We start from the raw sequence: 23,828 nt of genomic DNA, 5'->3' as shown, positions 1-23,828 counted from the left end.
CCTAGCCCAATTTATACCTCTCAGCTCATATTATACCCCAATGAAATCATTTGCATTGAGTGATATACACAAGAATTACTTAATGCTTCAACATTTTATTGAGAAACCAAACTGACAATTCTTAAAGAGTACCTCCCACTATACAAAACTTTTGCCCATGGCAAAAGTAGTTGTAAAGGGGGGTATTTGTAATGCATATGCATTACAAATACCCCCCCATTTTATAGTTACCTTAGGGGGGCTGCCCGATTACCCCCCCTCGCTAACCGCCGCTGCCCGTCTCCTGGTAGACGGGGTCCCCCTCCTGCCGCTAGGTGGCGCTGCCTCTCCATGCGCCGACGTCACAGCCAGGCGCCATAGAGGAGAGCGGCACCTGGCTAGTGCCGTTGGAGCTTGTAGAAGCAGAGCCAGCACCACCTAGCGGTGGGAGGGGGGGCAATAATTTCTCATTAGCTATAAGTCACTTATCATGCAATGCAATTATCTGGGGCAACAAATCGCCCAACAGTCATTCTGTGTATTATGACATTTAGTCTAGCATGTCCTTGCTACCAAATTAACGTTTAAAGCTAAACACTGATAACAACATTGAAATGATCGTGCTTATTTTCAAGATACAGTGCATGTTCAGTTGTTGACTGCAGATTGAAGCTTGCAGGATATGTCAACCAATCCATGGAGTCACCGACGTTTGTGTAGATTATTATGTCGCAACTCAACAGATTCGCCGTGGTCATGATCTCTGCATCAGTTGCCCAGACTCCATCACGAGAGATTCCAGAGATGTTCACATATTCATTCACATTTTGGTTCAAGTAGTCCTGTAGTTTTTTTGTCAAGTCAGTTTTCATATGGTGGATGACTTTATCTCTGAGAAGGGAATGGTTGTCCTCTGTTCCTGTCAAGATGTAGCTGATGGCCCGGAAGAAGCAGTTTCCATCACCTTTGGTTTTATATGTACGCCGTGGTTGTTCAAGGTCTCGTCTGCATCCACAGTATACAACCTTACTAAACGTAAGGCCAAGAGTGGTGCTAAGATACTTCCTTCTTGAACTTGGTAGTAGGTTGAAAGCCTTAGTTTGCTTATTTTTCTGTGTGGCAGAGTCACTGGAATAATCATCATCGGATGGTGGAGAAGCCTCTTTATCCTGGTAAATCTTTAGGTTGCTGGTGTGGTATGTGTTGCTTAATATCTTGCCAGTTTTGTTGTTCTTAAGTTTTACTCGTCCCTTGGTCAAGGATTCCACAACTAAATAAGGTCCAATCCAGCGTGGTTCCATCTTTGAACCTATGCGTTGAATACGGCGCTGATTCTTGATATAAACTATGGTACCAGCAGTGATTTCTTTGTTGCTTTTGTGTCGGCGATCAAAGGCACACTTCTGGTGTTCTTGAGCAGAGTGGATGTTGGTACTGACGTCTGAGTGCAGCTTTTTAAGAATGCTTGACAGTGTATTTAGCACATCAGGGGTGGCATGATCTGAAATGGGCATGGGATCCACCGTATCATCTTTTGAGGGATTAAGGTCCATGGGAAGCTTGGCCTTCCGTCCATACATGACCTCAAATGGAGTAACCTTGGTTGAAGCATGCACAGATGTGTGATAGGCAAACAGAACACCAGGGATGAATTGATCCCAGTTGTTTCCTTGGTCATTGACAAGCTTACTAAGAGCTTCTTTAAGTGTCCGATTATCACGTTCCCGCTGGCCATTTGTTTGTGGGTGGTATGCAGATGAAATACGGTGATCTGTTTGAAAATGTTCCATCAGGTTGTCAATGATCGAGTTTACAAACTCTCGTCCCTGGTCGCTAATCAGAGTCTCCATACAGCCAAGGCGACAGATAACGGAGTACAAAAAATTTGCCACTGACTTGGCACTCTTATCTGGGACAGCTGTTGCTTCAGTCCATTTGGAGAAATGATCAGTGGCAGCAACTATATATTTGTTGCCATTTGATGTTTCCTGAAGAGGGCCAATCATATCAATCCCAACTAAGCTCCATACTTTTCCAGGCACTGATATACTGTTGAGTGGTGGAGCTTCCTTTGTGATTTTGGGATTTATAACAAAACATTTTTGACAGGCTTTCACATACTGGTGAACGTCATTTTTCATTCCCTTCCAGTAAAACCGGTCAGAGATTTTGGCTAAAGTTTTATCTCTGCCAAAATGGCCCCCAGATATTGGGTTGTCATGACAGGCCTTCAGGATATTTGGCAGTCGACTTTTAGTAAGAACCTCCTTTTCCCTATGATAAACAATTCCTCCTTGGGCTCGATATGGCTTTGCTGTTTGTCTAAACTGGGACTTGGCATTTGCACGTTTCTCAGGAGGTAGATCGTAGGTATACTGAGGGTACCTTTGTTCTGTTGCAGTGTAGAATCTCAAAAGCTGGTCATACAATTGATCTTCCATGGTTGTCAAAATTGGAAAAGATTTGGTGTCATAGAGAGCAGAGAGGTGTCATAGAGAACATACAAAACAAGTTATCATTAACTATGCACTGACAGGACAGCGCCATCTACTGTCAGTTCAGATCTGCACACTTTTCAACAAATAAGCAATAGGGTGAGAAAAACAGTGAAGTGATAACATTATGGCCTAGAGAAATACTATAAAAACTATTTTATACCCCCTGGTATAAAGTTTATCCCCCGGGGGTATACTATGGCCTAAGTCAGCTTTTGAATTTTTGTGCTGTTTCCTTCCTCAGTAAAAGGGTTCCCCGGCTTCCCCGCAGTGCTGCGAGGGTGCCCCCATGGTAGATAAACCCATTTTTTAAGCGTATCCAAGGCGTTGCTAGGATAGAATGGCCATGTAAAATCCCATAGCAACCAGTAAAAGGGTTCCCCACCCACCCCGCAGTGCTGTGAGGGTGCCCCCAAGGTAGATTAACCCCTTTTCCAAGCGTATACAAGGCGTTGCTAGGATAAATTGGTCATGTAAAATCCCATAGCAACCAGTAAAAGGGTTCCCCGGCTTCCCCACAGTGCTGCAAGGGTGCCCCCAAGGTAGATAAACCCCTTTTCCAAGCGTATACAAGCCGTTGCTAGGATAAAGTGGTCATGTAAAATCCCATAGCAACCACCTAAGGGGTTAACCACCTATCCTTAAGTGCTGCGAGAGTGCCCCCAAGGTAGATAAACCCCTTTTTCAAGCGTATTCAAGGCGTTGCTAGGATAGAGTGATCATGTAAAATCCCATAGCAACCAGTAAAAGGTTTCCCCACCCACCCGCAGTGCTGCAATGGTGCCCCCAAGATAGATAAACCCCTTTTCCAAGCGTATCCAAGGTGTTGCTAGGATAGAGTGATCATGCTATATCCCATAGCAACCAGTAAAGGGGTTCCCCACCCACCCCTCAGTGCTCGTCAGTGCCCCCTAGGTATACAAAGCCCTTTTCCAAGCATATCCAAGGCGCCAAGACAACGAGCTGGCACGAGCAGGGCTGAAGATTTCATGTCACATGTGACTATAGGGAGGGGGTGGGGCTTAGAAAGGGAGATCCCTGGCGTCACCAGAGGTGGAGGAGCTTGAAAAGGAGCAGTGCCCGATGGGAGGGGGAGCTGTGACCTAGAAGAATGAGCAGCTTTCCCTCAGCTTACCCTGGGGGGTATAATCTGGCCTGGAGGGGTATACTTTGGCCTAGGCTATTTTATACCCCGGGGTATAGTTTGGCCTAGGCCAAAGTATACCCGGGGTATAATCTAGCCTAGGCCACTTTAACCCCGGGTATAGTCTGGCCTGGGGGTATAATCTGGCCTGTTACACCGGTACCGGGTACCCCTCGGCCCTGCGGCAGTGGGGGCGCTACACACATATGGCTAAGGCCACAGCTGAAGGGGAGGGGGAGATGGTTCTGTACGTTTGCATTTGCGTTGATCATGCATATGGGATAAATCCATAGGGATCTGGAGACATAATGAGACAGTCACACCCCTCGCCTCTTGTGCAGCTGTGGTCGTCCTCAGACATCACAGGAGTGCGCCTGTTTGTTTAGCCAGATTTATATTTTTGTGGACATCCCCTTTAAGAAACAGGGAGGTGGAAATTGTAATTGTACCTAAGCATCAGTGTATGTACGGTATGCTATATACTGTATTATTGCATTGCGGTGGGATTTAGTAGTATAGGTATTACCTGTATTTGCATTTTTGGGGGCCCCCAGCTATTCGATGACTTTCCAGGTTTTAATTGGAAGCATTTCCCAGTCTTCTGTTCTACATCTTTTCCCTAATTCCCTTCTCTTCTCCAAGTGCTTTAAACCTCACACGTGCTGGACAACAAAGGGTAATTGAGTCCCATCTATGCAGGACAATGAGAGATGACACAACCAGCTGGTGCCCCTCACTAACCCTGGGAGGGGGAACAAATGAGGTGCTGTTTTAGTGGATTGGGGGTGGGGAGGGGGCAATTTCAATATTTTAAACTCACAGGCCATAGTTAACGCCGTTTTAAAGGAAATAACTACTAGAGTTTTCAATGGGCGCACCTGTGTTCACAGAGAAATGGCCTTTAAATCTAAAAAAAAAAATTAAAAAATTCAGTTATACAACATTCAGTTTTTTCTCAGCTATTTTGGGGGATAAAATGTTGCTGTTTCTCAACAGAAAATATTATATTGCATTTTTTGTCTTTTTGTTTAATCCTTTCGAGTCTTTCACACAGCATGCGCTGGATATGGAATTTTTATAAGATATTTTCCAAATTCCTTTTCTTTAGAAATGAAAATAAAAATGCGTGTCTGTATAAAACGGAGAATCACATGAAAGAAATGCATGACAATCAATGCCCTTTTCTGCAGCCAAAAAAAAAAAAATATGGGGGACATTGACTTAAAACCTTCGAAAGATACAAGGATTCCAAACAAAAGCCCACCAGAGTAAATTGTGCACACTTACCGAATTTGTCTCATCCTCGGCAATCTGGGCAACACAAACTAAAATATACACCATCTACGAGATGATTTAGATTTCCACTACAAGGCCACGTTCATACATTCAGTATTTTACATCAGTATTTGTAAGCCAAAACTAGGAACAATCAGAGGAAAAGTATAACAGAAACACATCACCACTTCTGTATTTATCACCCACTCCTAATGGTGATGAGCGAACGTGCTGGGATAAGGTGTTATCTGAGCATGCTCTTGTGCCGACTAAGTGACTTTGCCATGCTCGAAAAATATGTCGCTGCGAGTTAGGCAATCCTTGCATGTGCTGTGGCTGTCGAACAGCCGGGAGACATGCAGCCAAGGGGACTCAAACTTATTTTTCGAGAACGCCGGAGACACTCGGTTAGACCCCGAGCATGCTCAGATAACACCTTATCCCAGCACTAGTTACAAACACTGGTGCGTAATACTGACCAAATACTGAAAGTGTGAACATGGCGTAAGAAAATCAATTTAGATTATAAATTCTAGTAAATTCATCAGGCCGCAAAACAACTCTCTTCTACAAAACCTTGATGTCTTTTTTTTTACAATTGTTTTGCACAAAAAATAAAAGAGTGGATGTAAAGTAAAGTATCATTTTTCTTTCCTTTCTATCTTTCCATATTTTTAGATCCAGTTCAGGATTTCGCTCAAAAAAACTGCATCAACAAGTGCCTGTGTAGTGCAGCCTAAGGGCTTGATCACACGCTGCGTATTTTGTGCATTTTGTCTTCACCTATTTTTGTGCAGCGCTTTACAATGGCAGCAAAATAAATGACATTCCCAAACTTTCATGCCCATGTTGCGCACTTTTTCCTTGCGTCTTTTCAGTGTGTTTTCTCAAGACGATTCAGTGTATTCGCACTGTTTTTACTCCTATTGGGATCAATGAGGGTTTTTAAAAAAAAAAAAGGTGTTTGAAAATTTATGTGCATTTTTCATACGTTTTTGCCCTTATAAACACAAGCACGTTTTTAACATAAGAGGATATTGCACCATATAAAACCTGTATAAAAATCTATAAAAAATGTGCATAATCTACGCGATGCCTTTCCTGCCAATATTTTGCTTTGTGAACATATCTTGGCTGCTTTCATATTTTTTTCACGTTTTTCGAGTGTTTCGCATTCTACGATTTTTGGACCGACGGTAACTCTCCCGACCTGAACTCAATAGCCGTGAAACATCCACATGTGAATACAGCCCTAAGCCAGGTATAAAGGGATCAACAGCTACTGGAAAGTCACCACGTGACGCCACATATTCTACGTGTTATCACACATTGAAGTTCCCAGGCTAAATTTAGTTTGGCGAGGGAGCGACACTTCTCCGCTGAACCCCCAGCCCTTGGGCAGGTTAACCAAGGAAAGAAATAGAAGAAAGGAGGAATGTCTGTTAGTCTTATTGTGTGGACGGTGGGTGTGTAATCTGCTGATATCTTCTGATATAAAGGATGTGTCGCTGCTCATGAATATGAATGCATCTGCCTTTATACAGGGGGTTCCCTCCTCCTCTGCTCGCCATCAATCACAAAGATGCTTTGTCACAGGAGCTTCGTCCAGATTAACTATGTATTAGCCAATGGCAGATATATCTCCATCTCGTCTACATCCTCGGATCGGTAACCCTTGATCTCGCTGCTTAAGATCACGACATAATATAGGGTTGAGTACGGGAAAGACAACGACGACGATGCACGTAAAGGGATAATACATCACCGAGTGCACACACTGAATGTATCACATAGAATTCTAAAGATAAATATTAACATTATGAATTTTATATTTAGTAAATAAACCATTTCCAACATTCCGTATCACCTCGTACCTCTTATACAGCCCGTGGAGGGGTTGAAGACACAGAAACTGCCAATAATCCAGACAAAAAGCTTTGAACTTCATCATTTTGATAGCGAGGGGGGTAAAGAGTGCCTTAGATGGCACCGTCCGAAACCAGCAGGTGCCTCGCTGCACATTGGCACAGACGCATGGGAAAATTCGGCATCCCCAAAAAGTAGCAAACTCCAGAAAGACGGAGGAAGGGAAGAACGAGGTCTCCGGATGACGGCTCCGACCTCTTCATATTACTGGAAGTTCTCGAAATCTTCGTCAGGGAGAAGACACTAATCCATACAGGTTTTGATCATCCTCAAAAGGAAATTTTTTGTTTCCTTGCTAATCCCCAGGCAAAGACTTTCCAAAAAGAGAAAAAGAATCACCTAGAAAATCCTCTTTGTGGAAAAAAAAAAAATCAGCAGGACGGCTCACTTTGCTGCCACCGGACACGTCCAGTCCATTGTAACAGAACATGTGAGAACGTAACAAAAAGAAATGTCGCCGCGCGCCCTCCCCCTACCCTAAAATAATGTATTCTTATCTTATTCCCAGCACACGTTGCCAGTCAGGTCCGTGTGAACAGCTAATCATAAGAACCACATGCTGCACAGAGGGACAGGCTCCCAGCCAGAGACGGGGGCCCTGGGATTGGCCCTGCTTGGTTTCTATGGAAACAGGAACACATTGATGACAGCCGAAAAAAAAGGTCCTTGGATGACAGGAGGGGGGGTAATGTCTGTGTAACGTGCAGTACAAGACCCTCTTAGAGACCCCTCTGCACAAAGCCAAGGTTGGGAGCGGCCGCTTACACAAATGATGTAAAACAATGAAACAAAAAAAAAAGGGATTCTGGATCAAACACAGCAAATGAAAAGAAAAGTGCAAATAAAGACAAAATAATAAAAGAGTGTTCAAAATATAAATCATAAAATACAGATTACAGATTCATTAAAATTATTCCAACAATTTTTAGTTTTTATTATGTTTTACACAGACAAAGGTAACATGAAAGAGAACAGGAGAATTGCTGTAACAATGCAAGTATAATGGCAGCATAGGAGAAGCAGACATTTATAGTGGTCCTTGTGACTGCTGGGGTCTCCCGTTAGGGTCCACATTTTTTTTTAGGAGAATGAAGGGCACATAATCCCAGTTACTTATCAGGACAGGGTCACACATTCCTAGCACGCTCCATTATAGTGTTTGGATACGGAAACAGATGAGCGAGACAAGAGGGAGCACGAGACCCTTGTTCTTCCACCTAATTAATTACATATTCTAAGGATTAAGCAAAAATGTTTATCAATGGATGACACATGGATGGTAAAAAACGGACAGACGGATGATACACTGATGGTAGAAAATGGAAACACTGATGACACACTGATGGTAAAAATGGACACACGGTGACACACTGATGGTAAAAATGGACACACGGTGACACACCGATGGTAAAAATGGACACACGGTGACACACCGATGGTAAAAATGGACACACGGTGACACACTGATGGTAAAAATGGACACACGGTGACACACCGATGGTAAAAATGGACACACGGTGACACACTGATGGTAAAAATGGACACACGGTGACACACTGATGGTAAAAATGGACACACGGTGACACACTGATGGTAAAAATGGACACACGGTGACACACTGATGGTAAAAATGGACACACGGTGACACACTGATGGTAAAAATGGACACACGGTGACACACCGATGGTAAAAATGGACACACGGTGACACACCGATGGTAAAAATGGACACACGGTGACACACTGATGGTAAAAATGGAGACGCGGTGACACACCGATGGTAAAAATGGACACACGGTGACACACCGATGGTAAAAATGGACACACGGTGACACACTGATGGTAAAAATGGACACACGGTGACACACTGATGGTAAAAATGGACACACGGTGACACACTGATGGTAAAAATGGACACACGGTGACACACCGATGGTAAAAATGGACACACGGTGACACACCGATGGTAAAAATGGACACACGGTGACACACTGATGGTAAAAATGGAGACGCGGTGACACACCGATGGTAAAAATGGACACACGGTGACACACCGATGGTAAAAATGGACACACGGTGACACACCGATGGTAAAAATGGACACACGGTGACACACTGATGGTAAAAATGGACACACGGTGACACACCGATGGTAAAAATGGACACACGGTGACACACCGATGGTAAAAATGGACACACGGTGACACACCGATGGTAAAAATGGAGACGCGGTGACACACCGATGGTAAAAATGGACACACGGTGACACACTGATGGTAAAAATGGAGACGCGGTGACACACCGATGGTAAAAATGGACACATGGTGACACACTGATGGTAGAAAATGGAGACACTGGTGACACACTGATGGTAAAAATGGACACACCGATGGTAAAAATGGACACGCAGTGACACACTGATGGTAAAAATGGACACGCGGTGACACACCGATGGTAAAAATGGACACACCGATGGTAAAAATGGACACGCGGTGACACACTGATTGTAAAAATGGACACACGGTGACACACTGATGGTAAAAATGGACACGCGGTGACACACTGATGGTAAAAATGGACACGCGGTGACACACTGATTGTAAAAATGGACACACGGTGACACACTGATGGTAAAAATGGACACGCGGTGACACACTGATGGTAAAAATGGACACGCGGTGACACACTGATTGTAAAAATGGACATGTGGTGACACACTGATTGTAAAAATGGACATGTGGTGACACACTGATGGTAAAAATGGACACACTGTGACACACTGATGGTAAAAATGGACATGTGGTGACACACTGATGGTAAAAATGGACACGCAGTGACACACTGATTGTAAAAATGGACATGTGGTGACACACTGATGGTAAAAATGGACACGCGGTGACACACTGATTGTAAAAATGGACATGTGGTGACACACTGATGGTAAAAATGGACACGCGGTGACACACTGATTGTAAAAATGGACATGTGGTGACACACTGATGGTAAAAATGGACACGCGGTGACACACTGATGGTAAAAGTGGACACGCAGTGACACACTGATTGTAAAAATGGACACGCGGTGACACACTGATGGTAAAAGTGGACACGCAGTGACACACTGATTGTAAAAATGGACATGTGGTGACACACTGATGGTAAAAATGGACACGCGGTGACACACTGATGGTAAAAATGGACACGCGGTGACACACTGATGGTAAAAAACGGACAGACGGATGACACACTGATGACACCAGTACCATTTTCTTACATGAACGTGTGAATGAGGAATAAGGGCAAGCTAGGAGACGCCATCAATAAAGCCGTAATTACAGCTTCCACAAAAGTCTTCAGATTTTCCGATTCCTTACTTAGAAATATCTACCATGGTGAATACTTACTGATGGAGTTCTACCTTAGCAAAGGAAGGCAATGTCACCATTCAGAAGTCAGGGAAAGCTGGGTGACCGTTTTCACCAGCTTTCCCATAAGCGGGTATAACTAATAGATGGATGAATATCAATTATCAATTTTAGGTGTTTGGCAAACAAAGACAATTCTAAAAGACTTGGAGGGGTCGTCCTGCACTGCAAAGAAAAATAATTAAGGCATGTTGGTTTTTAAAGGTGTAATCGAAGGCATATTCACCTTCCAGTAGCCCTGATGGTCCAGTACAGGCTGCATTGGAGGGTGCTCTGGATGCAATGTCTGCTTCATTTGGAAGTCAGCAGGATGTGATTGGCTGCAGCGGTCCTTTTTACTTCCAAATAGGCCAGACATTGCATCTGATCCTCAGAGTATGCTTCTGTCTGTTGTTTGCAGACATGTAGGCATGGATGTTCTTAAGTGCAGGACAACGTCTTTAGGCTATGATTACATGATGAGTTTTTGATGCTCCGCCATTTCTGCAGATATTATTTAAATTAAGTCACTTGTGTTTTTTTCATTTACTGTAGAAATTCCCGCCCCTGATGAACGGCTTCCATACATCTCTATGAAGATTTCTCTGTAATAAGAATGTGATTTTCTGAAAAACTCCTTTAAAACCCTTCATCTGGTTCTAATCGCTAAAGAATTGACATGCTGCGGAAAAAACAACGCTGCATTTCCGCATGTTTTTTTTCCGCAGCATGTGCACAGCGGATTTGGTTTCCCATAGGTTTACATGGTACTGTACAACGCATGGGAAAGTGCTGCAGATCTGCAGCGTCAAAAACGCTGCGGATCCGCAACGTGTGAACATGGCCTAAATGGTGAAAGATTTTCTCCATATAAAAGATGATTCTGACTTCAGGGCTGATGACATTTATTGGTAACACGGCGGTGGTTGCATCTGAGCAGCAGGGACAGGTTTCCGGGCATCAGAAAACAATGGGCAGAATTCACTGAAGACGAAAGTAAGATCCCTGATAAATGGACCTACATCAATCATTAATTATTTCTCATTATTTTACCCAAACACTGAAATTACAGTCTTTGTTGTGCAATTTCTGACAATCTATTGTTCCCTGTTATCATATGCAGCGCCCCAGAGTCCTGGTCGTTGCAGTACTGTGGCTCCGCCACTATGGGGAGCTATGGTGCGTCCGATGGCACTGAAGGAGTTCATCTGATCAGGTATCACAGACACCAATACATTTCACAGCCGGGCCTCCGGGGGGAGCTAAGGGTGCTATTCATTAGGCCACTCCCCACCATAGTGGGTAAACTGGGGGTCAGGCAGGAAGTTAGATGAGAAAGCTGACTGGGTTGGAACCAAGCAACACCTTGTGGCAGAGGGTGTTGTAGGGGAAGATACAGTAGGGTCTCTGTCAGGGGTGGGATCCTGACAGAGGCTTGGCAACGAGAACGAACGTAACGGGACCGTGCCTGCTCCGGGTAGCGGCGGTGCCCAAGAAAGGATTAGAAGAGAGATAGATTGTGCTGAGTGAGAAACGGGATCACGCAAAGGAGAAATACCAGTAGGGGTCGTGCTGTAAGACCGAAGCAACATCCTACTGAGGCGCACTACCGGTGGCCGGAACGCCGAGGGAGTAGAATAACATTCAGCTTCAAGCAATACTCCAAACAGCAGCAGGACAGTCAGTCTCAGGCGGGCTGTCTAACTCAAATCACCTATGAAGTCTTGGGAGGCAATTGTGGGAGAGGGGCGTCTCTAGGGTCCCGGAAGAACTCCAGGCCTACCCGTCAAACGGGTGCCGTTCCTACCCGAACCTCAGGGAGGGACGGAGGATTGGCAGAACATCATCTAATCGAGTTGTGAGGGAACATCAGAAACAGACACAACAGTTGTGGGGTACTTTCCGTAAGCACAGCAGGGAAGGACTACAACACATAGCGCTAGGGGGAAGGCACAGATTTCCTCCTGTGAAGAGAACTCTGGATGTGCCATTGGACCGGCCGGACTTGCGCAGCCTGGTGAGCCGTATTCTGGATTGAGGACTCAGAGATCTTCAGTAAAGAGACTGCAACCTGGTGTCCTTGTTATTTATCGCGACTTGCACCCCACAACTGCACCGTTACAACACCACTTATTTTCACCGGACGTCCCCCACTGACAGACAGGGCCACGGACCGGGTCTAGCCACCGTGACAACCCCAGGACTGAGACCTAGAGGCCCGGCTCCGGGTACCCCTAGGCCCTGCGGCGGTGTGGGGGCGCTCCACATATTTTTCAGATACAGTGACGGTATGGAAAAAATGCTGCGCATCCAAATACATACATATTTATGAATGAAACTATAACTAGGTAATTACTCAGCAATGTGCATCTAGAAATGTGAAAAATGTGTGCATGGCCTACGATAATGAGTGACAAATATAAGCTCACCGCCGGACATATTTATCGAACGAAAAGTGGCGCTATGTGGATTAATTAAATGCAAGAGGGATTCGCTGTACGTCCCAAAAATATGCATGTATCAAAGCCTGGTGACATCATGAAGAGTGGCTGCAGACTTGTGAATAAACACTGCGTGCACTGTCAGGATTCTCTATGCCAGTCCTGGGAGCGTCAGTGCATGTATATGTGATCACATGCCGACTAGACATCTGCGGCCTCGCTCAATACAAGTGAATAAAGTCTAGTCGGCATGTGACCGCATGTATGAAAATGGCATATTTGTGGTCAGATGAGCGCTCACTCCCAGCACCGGAGAATCCTGACAGCGCGCACTGTGCGTACAGTGAGGATTCATAAGTCTGTAGTCATTACATAAGACTGCAGACTTGAGCCCCAAACCTGGACAACCCCTTTAAGTCATCCCTTAAAACAACTTTTTGTTACTTTCATGGTAGAAGCTTCTCACCTGCCCATGTAAGAGTAAAAATACTCATTTCCAGATGATTCTGTATGGAAATACTGATTTGATTAATAAAATTGACCTTTTCGAGTCCAATGATACACAGGAACATGCTCATTCTGCTTTTTTACTTTCATAAAAGACCAGTGACATTAATATGGGTAACCAGCAGAAGTAAAGGGCAGTAAAATGTGATGAACAAATAGGAATCATCCATTTTATTTCGTTTAGTACATTTTTTGACGTAGAGGTATATTATTGCCCAAAAAATTCATTTTTTTAACAGTACTGTATATACAACCCTATAAGTGGCATTTGCTTAGTCGTCTGACATCCATATTTAATCCATTGTCATGAAAGAGGCATAGCCAGAAAATCACGCGCGTCGGTGTCGGGGAAGGATGCCAGCTTCTCATTCTCCTCTTGCCAGGGTGTATAAATGTAGGGCTAAGGCAGAAAATGAAAGGTTTGTCCCAAGAATGGAAAAACCTAGCAATAACTCACAATTGGTTTCCATTTTTCTAAACCTGGTCTGGTGTAAATGATCTTAGTAATGCTGGGAGCTGCGAGGAGACAAGCTCCTCCCCTATGTCCTTTCCAGCCTGATGCCAAGCAAAGTATACATCCCCTGTCTCCAAACACCTCTTCTTGGAGCTGTATAGTGGGATCTCTAATTTACCCTTCACGACCATCTTCTACGTACTCATGATTTATGTCAAACAAAAAATTAAAGCTGATTATTAACATCCAGATGTCACAAATGCCTTCAAATTTTAAGTAATCCGTGTCAATAATCAATAGAAGTAAATGGTAAGTGCCATGTGGTTCACGGTAATGTCAGAGAATAATATATATGAGCCAAAAATATATACCGGACATCTGCGTCCGAGCAACATGAAAGGTCTCAATTGCAAAAGCTCGAAATAATGGAGCGGATAAATGGAGGCAGCACTCCGAACATACAGGGCAACATTATAGGACGTTAATGGCCCATGTGGCGACGTATCAGTTTATAGGATGGACCTTTCTCAATCATTGTACCAAGGGCACAAATCACATATTTAAAGATGCATTAATTACACAAAAGATCATCATTAACCTAGTAATCCTCATAATACAGCTGTAGTACTCAATAAACAGGTCAACAAATCATAATACACGGATCCATTGTGCATCATCTGCATAAAAATATAGGACATTTTATGGATAAAACTATAAAAAGGGGCATAAACTGCTGATAATGAAGCTCATGGGCATGAATAATTAGGATGATTCCCTTACTGTACTATAGCCACAATGCCCCACATACCCTCAAGTTGGGTGTTTGAAAAATCCCACTGCGCATGGCAATATCATTATCAGGGGTTTTTTGTCTTCTCTATTTATCTAGAGACAGTAAAATAAAAGCAGCGTTTTTCATGCCAAAATGGATGAAAATCCCCAAAGGTTATCACCAAAATCTATCTACGGTATCTATCTATCTATCTATGTATCTATCTATCTATCTATCTATCATCTATTAACTATTTATCTGTCTATAATCTATATATCTATTATCTATCTATTTATTATCTATTTATCTACATATCTATTATCTATCTATCATCTATTTATCTATCTATCATCTATCTATTTATCCATCCATCCATCGATCCATCCCAGATTGCCCTTGATCGTAGCTTTCTATATTGATTGGAATAAAGCACAGACTGAACTGTTTCAGGGGTCAGAGGTCTCCATAATAATTGTGTTCTGGAACACTTTAGAATTAGGCAGAAGATTGGAAAGTTCTCATTATAGGAGTATTGAGAAGTACAGTCCCTCTTTAGCCCGGCTCCCCATCTGTTCCCTTTTTCTTTTGATTTATGTTGATGTGGAATAGTAAAAAGCTTCAACTAATAACTGAATGTGATGTGCCTGATACAGGAGCGCGCTGAGCCTCGCTGTACGTCACATACACAGCAAACACTGATCATTTATACTGCTGGGCTGTAAATTATCGATATAGAGGCTAATGAGTCAATCCCGGCCTTTCTCGCCCCAACCTCTATTTCACTGCTATTAGAAGTTCTTCCTTCTTCTACAATCACTGCCTCTAATCATAATGAGATTGTGGGGAACATTTCTAGGAGAAGATCAGGACCTTAATGTGACAATTCCACGATCAGATGATTTCATCATCAATCTACAAAACGTGAAATATTCCTCAGTCTGCTAATACCTGATTAGAAAGGTCAAGGAATCGCCTTCCCTATCGCAGCGTTTGCTGGGGGTGTTTATAGAAGATATTAATGGACAAATTACCGAGGACATCCCACCAAGCTGTTCTCTATATAGGTGATGTCCTGATAACACTACCAGGAGGGTGCAATGGTGACTCCTCACAGCTATTCCTTGTTAGGTGCCATAATATATAGAGGTCTGATCAATATACTGCATGGACAGCTCAAGAGTCTCCTATATACATGCATGCTCGGTCTGGCCAAGTGTCCATGTGATTTGCGTGGGGGACTGAAGTAAGTGGGTGCTGGATAACTCTGGTGCCACCTTATCTTCTGTGAGAATGAATGGATTCAGATACCATATATTATGTTTCCAGTCGGTGGTCATGTCAAGAAATGCGGTCTCATGTGTAAATGTATATGAAGGCCGGCACTCGCGTAAGTTGCAATTAACTCTTGACTTTATTCCATTGAAACTTCAATACATCAATCCATATGACGCGTTTCGGCTTTTTCACACATTTTTCTACATTATTCAGATGATGTTGGGTTAGTGGGGAGTTGGGACTCCCCTACAAACATGAAATCCTTAACCAGTCCTGGTGAAAATAGTAGGTGTGTCCGATGTTATTCTAATGTTTAAAGGGAGTCTGTCAGCACAAAATGACTGTTCAAACGAAGCACATGCTCTTGGCGCACCCTTGGCATTTCCAATTAGTTCAATGAAACTTCCCACCTACTTGTTTTCATCAGAATTTGCACTTATCTGGGTCCTGAAAAGTCAGAGCTGTCAATCAAGAAAGAGGAGGTCAAACATTGATATAGAACAAGCAGATGAGAAGGTGCCCTGAACCTCTCACCCAGGCCTGGAGTGCACTGAGCGCCTGTGCTTGGTTTGAACAGTCATTTTTTGTTGGCAGAGTCCCCTTAACAGTTTCAGACGAGTAGACTAAAAGCCCCACGTCAGCTGGACATACACATCAGATCACAACTTCACTGTATCCAGGAAGACTCGGCTCCCATTGGCGTACTACTACGGCAATGGCTTAATTCCCCAAACAAAAGGATCAACTTCTGAAATTCAACAGGTTGGATACCAGAGGGTATATATGAGTTATACATACCCCCGGCCAGAGGGAACGGCCTCGCTTCTATACACTTGTATGGAGCGAGACGGCGCCCTCCAGTCGACCATGCCATCTAGTCGGCTAAGCCCACTTGTTGGGCGCATCACCAGACGGGGAGCAGCCTTGCTCCATACACTTGTAGTCACATCTACTAGACAGGCTCCGGTGCATCCCTGCAGTGCACAGTGCGTGCTCTGGGTTGATTCATAAGACTTATCGATTTGGACCGGACATCCCGGTCCAACCCCTTTAAACAGCTGCCTACTGGCTTGTGGCCGGTAACCTGACTTTTATCAGTCCTTAATCAGAAAGAACACCCTGACTGCCTATCATTTTTGTAGGCTCCTTTATCAGAGCTATATATATATACTAGCTATTGAACCCGTTCTACGCCCGGGTGGCTAGCATTTATATTGGTATATGGTCAGCATCCTGGTATGTGCTGCTCCCATCTTGCTCTCCCATCCTGTCATGTGCTGCTCCATCCTGCGGCCCCATCCTGTCATGTGCTGCTCCATCCTGCGCCCCCATCCTGTCATGTGCTGCTCCATCCTGCGCCCCCATCCTGTCATGTGCTGCTCCATCCTACACCCCCATCCTGTCATGTGTGTGCCCCCATTCTGTCATGTGCTGCTCCCATCCTGTCATGTGCTCCCATCCTGCGCCCCATCCTGTCATGTGCTCCCATCCTGCACCCCCATCCTGTCATCTGTGCGCCCCCATTCTGTCATGTGCTGCTCCCATCGTGCGCAATCATTCTGTCATGTGCTGCTCCCATCCCGCGCCCCCATTCTGCCTGTTCCTGTTTCCATTCTGCCATATGTTGCTCCCATCTTTCTCTCTGGCTCTACTGCCCGAGTGCGGCTGTGCTGAGTGCGGGCGGCTGTGGTGAGTGCGGGCGGCTGTGCGTGGCTCTGGTGAGTGCGGACGGCTGTGCGTGGCTCTGGTGAGTGCGGGCGGCTGTGCGTGGCTGTGCTGAGTGCGGGCGGCTGTGCGTGGCTGTGCTGAGTTCGGGCGGCTGTGCGTGGCTGTGCTGAGTGCGGGCGGCTGTGCGTGGCTGTGCTGAGTGCAGGCGGCTGTGCGTGGCTGTGCTGAGTGCGGGCGGCTGTGCGTGGCTGTGCTGAGTGCGGGCGGCTGTGCTGAGTGCGGGCGGCTGTGCTGAGTGCGGGCGGCTGTGCTGAGTGCGGGCGGCTGTGCTGAGTGCGGGCGGCTGTGCGTGGCTGTGCTGAGTGCGGGCGGCTGTGCGTGGCTCTGGTGAGTGCGGGCGGCTGTGCGTGGCTCTGGTGAGTGCGGGCGGCTGTGCGTGGCTCTGGTGAGTGCGGGCGGCTGTGCGTGGCTCTGGTGAGTGCGGGCGGCTGTGCGTGGCTCTGGTGAGTGCGGGCGGCTGTGCGTGGCTCTGGTGAGTGCGGGCGGCTGTGCGTGGCTCTGGTGAGTACGGGCGGCTGTGCGTGGCTCTGGTGAGTGCGGGCGGCTGTGCGTGGCTCTGGTGAGTGCGGGCAGCTGTGCGTGGCTCTGGTGAGTGCGGGCGGCTGTGCGTGGCTCTGGTGAGTGCGGGCGGCTGTGCGTGGCTGTGCTGAGTGCGGGCGGCTGTGCGTGGCTGTGCTGAGTGCGGGCGGCTGTGTGTGGCTCTGCTGAGTGCGGGCGGCTGTGCGTGGCTCTGCTGAGTGCGGGTGGCTGTGCGTGGCTCTGCTGAGTGCGGGCGGCTGTGCTGAGTGCGGGCGGCTGTGCGTGGCTGTGCTGAGTGCGGGCGGCTGTGCGTGGCTGTGCTAAGTGCGGGTGGCTGTGCGTGGCTGTGCTGAGTGCGGGTGGCTGTGCGTGGCTGTGCTGAGTGCGGGTGGCTGTGCGTGGCTGTGCTGAGTGCGGGCGGCTGTGCTGAGTGCGGGCGGCTGTGCGTGGCTGTGCTGAGTGCGGGCGGCTGTGCGTGGCTCTGGTGAGTGCGGGCGGCTGTGCGTGGCTCTGGTGAGTGCGGGCGGCTGTGTGTGGCTCTGGTGAGTGCGGGCGGCTGTGCGTGGCTCTGGTGAGTGCGGGCGGCTGTGCGTGGCTCTGGTGAGTGCGGGCGGCTGTGCGTGGCTCTGGTGAGTGCGGGCGGCTGTGCGTGGCTCTCGTGAGTGCGGGCGGCTGTGTGTGGCTCTGGTGAGTGCGGGCGGCTGTGCGTGGCTGTGCTGAGTGCGGGCGGCTGTGCGTGGCTGTGCTGAGTGCGGGCGGCTGTGTGTGGCTCTGCTGAGTGCGGGCGGCTGTGCGTGGCTCTGCTGAGTGCGGGTGGCTGTGCGTGGCTCTGCTGAGTGCGGGCGGCTGTGCTGAGTGCGGGCGGCTGTGCGTGGCTGTGCTGAGTGCGGGCGGCTGTGCGTGGCTGTGCTGAGTGCGGGCGGCTGTGCGTGGCTGTGCTGAGTGCGGGCGGCTGTGCGTGGCTGTGCTGAGTGCGGGTGGCTGTGCGTGGCTGTGCTGAGTGCGGGCGGCTGTGCTGAGTGCGGGCGGCTGTGCGTGGCTGTGCTGAGTGCGGGCGGCTGTGCGTGGCTGTGCTGAGTGCGGGCGGCTGTGCGTGGCTGTGCTGAGTGAGGGCGGCTGTGCGTGGCTGTGCTGAGTGCGGGTGGCTGTGCGTGGCTGTGCTGAGTGCGGGCGGCTGTGCTGAGTGCGGGCGGCTGTGCGTGGCTGTGCTGAGTGCGGGCGGCTGTGCGTGGCTCTGGTGAGTGCGGGCGGCTGTGCGTGGCTCTGGTGAGTGCGGGCGGCTGTGCGTGCCTCTGGTGAGTGCGGGTGGCTGTGCGTGGCTCTGGTGACTGCGGGCGGCTGTGCGTGGCTCTGGTGAGTGAGGGCGGCTGTGCGTGGCTCTGCTGAGTGCGGGTGGCTGTGCGTGGCTCTGCTGAGTGCGGGCGGCTGTGCGTGGCTCTGCTGAGTGCGGGTGGCTGTGCGTGGCTCTGCTGAGTGCGGGCGGCTGTGCTGAGTGCGGGCGGCTGTGCGTGGCTGTGCTGAGTGCGGGCGGCTGTGTGTGGCTGTGCTGAGTGCGGGCGGCTGTGCGTGGCTGTGCTGAGTGCGGGCGGCTGTGCGTGGCTGTGCTGAGTGCGGGCGGCTGTGCTAGTGCGGGCGGCTGTGCATGGCTGTGCTGAGTGCGGGCGGCTGTGCGTGGCTCTGGTGAGTGCGGGCGGCTGTGCGTGGCTCTGGTGAGTGCGGGTGGCTGTGCGTGCCTCTGGTGAGTGCGGGCGGCTGTGCGTGGCTCTGGTGAGTGCGGGCGGCTGTGCGTGGCTCTGGTGAGTGAGGGCGGCTGTGCGTGGCTCTGGAGAGTGTGGGCGGCTGTGCGTGGCTCTGGTGAGTGCGGGCGGCTGTGCGTGGCTCTGGTGAGTGCGGGCGGCTGTGCGTGGCTCTGGTGAGTGCGGGCGGCTGTGCGTGGCTCTGGTGAGTGCGGGCGGCTGTGCGTGGCTCTGGTGAGTGCGGGCGGCTGTGCGTGGCTCTGGTGAGTGTGGGCGGCTGTGCGTGGCTCTGGTGAGTGCGGGCGGCTGTGCGTGGCTCTGGTGAGTGCGGGCGGCTGTGCGTGGCTGTGCTGGGCGCCGAGTGCTGGGGGCCTGAGCAGGCGGGGACACCGGCGCGCTGTGGTGGTCAGGTGCCGGAGTCGCTGCTAGCTCAGGCCCCCGGCACTTGCTATATTTACCTATCCCCCCGTTCCACTGCTGCGCGCGGCTCCATCTTCCGGGTCCTGTCCTCTGGCTGTGACTGTTCAGTCAGAGGGCGGCGCGCATTAAGCGCGTCATCGTGCCCTCTGAACTGAACGTCTCAGGCAGAGGATGTGGAGGACGGAGGCTCGCGCAGCGGTGGAACGGAGAACAGGTAAATATACTCACCCTCCTGGCTCCGTGGCTCGTCCCTGCTTCTCCGTTGGAGATCGCGGTGTGCGTTCAGTGTTTACGCATACCGCGATCTCCTGGGAGCGTCACTGTGTGGGGTCCAGACTGCGCCGGCGCTTGCGCTTGCGCAGTCAATAAAGGCTTCGGACAGAGTGACGCTCCCAGCATTATATTATAGATATATAAACTCAAAAAAAAGGAAAAGCAGCACAAAATAAGTGAAAAAAAGTGGACTTTAATGCCTGAACGGCGTGGCAACGTTTCGGATGTGTTATCCTTTGTCAAGCCTTGACAAAGGATAAAACATCCGAAACGTTGCCACGCCGTTCAGGCATTAATGTCCACTTTTTTTCAATTATTTTGTGCTGCTTTTCATTTTTTTTGAGTTTATTACTTTTTGACCATTGGATTGCTGGTCGGAAGAGCTCTGCATGCCTTGTAAGGTAGTAATTTGATGCTGTTCCAATTTTTTCACTTTATATATATATATATATATATATATATATATATATATTGTAGCATAGCGACTGGTCATGTGAATGATGGATGGTATGTATCGCAGAGGTGGGTGGCCCTGTGATGGAAGCCTGGGTATATTTTGCTCAAGCAGATCTACTGCTGAGGGGTTTGTTTACATTGGGAAGGTTTCCAGGTGATTGGAGAGACGGGTGGGTTCAGTCACCTACAAACCCAGCCAAAGAGGCGTGTCTGAACACGTAAGATGGTTTTGTGTGTAAGGACCTGTGGTGATGTCACGCTCACCTGACTAGCCATGTGATAGGTACCTGGGTGTGGTTACACCTATGTAAAGGAGGTGTGTGTAGCACATGGGGAGAAAGATTGAGTGAGTGTGTGAGTGTCTGTCAGGGTGGACACACTTCCGTGTGTCCTGGCAGGACACTGCAGAATGGCCTGTGTGTTGGACAGTTCCAAGTGGGGATGTCCTGGAAGCACACAGAGACCATTCCAGGCTGGAGAGCGTGCGTGCTGGACATAGCACGGACGGATGGTGTTGGAGACTCCTGGGAGTGGAGTCGTCCTGGAAGCACCTGGAGACCGTAGACCTGAACGGTCTGGTTGAGGACCTGGGACTGACCTGAAGTCAGTGTAAGGAGTGGAATTTCTGAGAGGTAACCCCGGACAACGGGATTATAATATACAGCAGAGAAGCCTATCTGCTACGTGAACTGTCTAATGTTTAATGGCTGTAATGAAATGGACTATACCATGTCTCAAGCGAGTATCCCCAAGACCCGTAGCGGGTGAAACGCTACAATATATATAAATAAAAGCACCAACACAAATGCCGAGATAAAACAGACGAAAAAAATGGTGTTTACATAAGAATATAACAGGCGTCTTACTCAGATGTGATTCTAATTACTATGGAGGAGGACGGCAACAAAAATCCAGCACTGAATCGAACACATATAATTAGGGTGGAAATCCGGCAAAACACTGATTATTCTAATGGAAACAGTTAAAGAGATCCCCCCCGTCCCCCGCCTTGTTGGGGCCGCCGCTGTAATTTTGGCCTCCTTTACACACGATCTTCCGTGTAGCAGTGAGAGCACTTTATCGTCTCCTTCGCATTTTGAAGTCCAGGACGGTTATTGTTAAGCTGCGGGTGAATTAGCTGCCAGTCACTAATACTTAGCGGTAATCTGCCAGTGCGGGAATGCAAATGAAGACTTTTGTCAGCAGCCGCCGCGGAGTTTATACATTTCTCATTTCCTTCAAACAACTCAATAAAAAACCATTAAGCTTCATCTCACGATCCGAGACAAAATGAATCAAAGTCTTTGAAAAAAAAGAGATATTGGGCCGCTACCTACTTTGTTCGAGGATTTACAAGACAGATTCCCTGTCTGCTAGATGTGTATCGCTCTGCAATAAATCGCACTCGGATAATGGGAGCTAAGGCGCGGCTGCCGCTCTGCTTAATTTAATGGAGCTGCAAAAATTTCAGTGCTTATATGTATTAATATATCAAAGCGAATCAAAATCCAAGCTACATACATTTTTTTAGATAGATCTGTTAAAACTGATGAGGCTGATGTACTTACTCTGAAAATCCATTCCAATACATTTTTTAAAAGTTATCTTGGGGCAAAAAAGCAGACTTGGGGCAAAATCGATTTACAGGACGCAGAGAATCGATTTGCAGGACCCAGTCCAGTGGCTGAACGAATAATCTGTAGCTGCCGGATCTAAATCCTGACAACTGCTTCTTGCCCGACGGGATCCATGATTGTTCTTTTCACTTGCTGGCCTGGCCACAGCGATGACGCTGGACCAGGTTGGATAACAAAAATAAGAGCCAGGGATGTCATCAGGGCTCCCGTCTGATGGCCAAACTGACCACCAACGTGTTCGCTGGACTGGGTCCTGCGAATTGATTCGAACCAACTTGACTCATCAGATATTTGAAATAACATATTATGGGTCTAGCTAAGATCAGGAGAAGGGGATTGAAAAAAAAGCATTATACAGTCATTCTACCTTTAATTTTCAAAGTAAGTACACCCGCTTCATCAGGCCTGATTTTTTTAAAGCAAGTACACCTGCTTCATCGGGTCTGAGATCTATTTCATAACAGATGTACTTTGTATTGTGAAAGACCGACTTTAAGCTTTGGTACTGATGCAAAAAAATGCCATGATATAAAAAGCAAGACAAGCAAAAATGTAGACAAAGTTGCTACAAAGTATCTATAATTGAGATATCAATGACAGTCAATAAAAAATTAACAAAATTTATTGTTTTAAGATTTCTTTAAAACATCAGTTTCACCAGTAGCAACCAATAAAATAAAAAAATGAAGTGCTGGAATCACTGCATCGACCCTGCTACTTATTTGTTAAATTTGTGTTCTGCTCATGAAGGCCATTGTGTGCTCCAGATAAAGAACGTCCGTGGGGGGCTTGTCCTGGCATGTTCCTATTCACGCATCCCATTGGAATAATAGAGGAATACATGACGTAAATAAATATTGTCATTTCATGGGTAAAGCGAGTATTTGGTAAACTGTCAGCAAAGATGATGGGGTCTCTTTAAGGAATGGTATTAATAGTAATCCGCTCATATTCCGCTGTTGGAAACGCTTCTTTTAACCTGAAGAATGAGCTAATAATAACCTGTATTGCTGGAAGGAACGGCGGACGCTCCCACGCTGATAATAACACACTAAAGGAAGAGATGTTTATACAAGCGGCTAATATATTCCTGAAAGACACTCCAAAAGTGGAGGCTTTGGTATAATAATTTTTTTTGTGCATCTGTATCTCTATATATAAGAGGCATCGTGATTACTCGCTAATCCCGCCCCCTGCACAGTAGCTCCACCCCCACCACACTACCACACATAATCCTACCCCCCACAAATCCCGCCCCGTCACCACATCACCACACATAATCCCGCCCCTTCAACACATCACCACACATAATCCCGCCCCTTCAACACATCACCACACATAATCCCGCCCCTTCAACACATCACCACACATAATCCCGCCCTCCAACAC

General features: G+C 47.4%; 1 protein-coding gene across 18 annotated transcripts in view; it reads right to left on the bottom strand.

Moving 5' to 3' along the window:
• IQSEC1 (IQ motif and Sec7 domain ArfGEF 1) overlaps positions 1-23,828 on the bottom strand; it is a 746,975-nt gene that overhangs the window by 280,500 nt on the left and 442,647 nt on the right. Inside the window, exon 1 of one of the 18 annotated variants that reach the window (XM_077277646.1) lies at positions 6,768-7,379. The exons of 16 other annotated variants lie outside the window; for them this stretch is intronic. In XM_077277646.1, the coding sequence (XP_077133761.1) occupies positions 6,768-6,844 (77 nt within the window). In that variant the 5' untranslated portion in view covers positions 6,845-7,379. Of the gene's footprint in view, positions 1-6,767; positions 7,380-23,828 lie in introns of those variants that run through there. One more of the 18 variants, XM_077277644.1, reaches the window with a different exon arrangement.

Source organism: Ranitomeya variabilis, chromosome 8 (assembly GCF_051348905.1).
Source record: "Ranitomeya variabilis isolate aRanVar5 chromosome 8, aRanVar5.hap1, whole genome shotgun sequence".
NCBI lineage: Eukaryota > Metazoa > Chordata > Amphibia > Anura > Dendrobatidae > Ranitomeya > Ranitomeya variabilis.
This window is presented reverse-complemented; position numbering and strand designations above follow the sequence as displayed.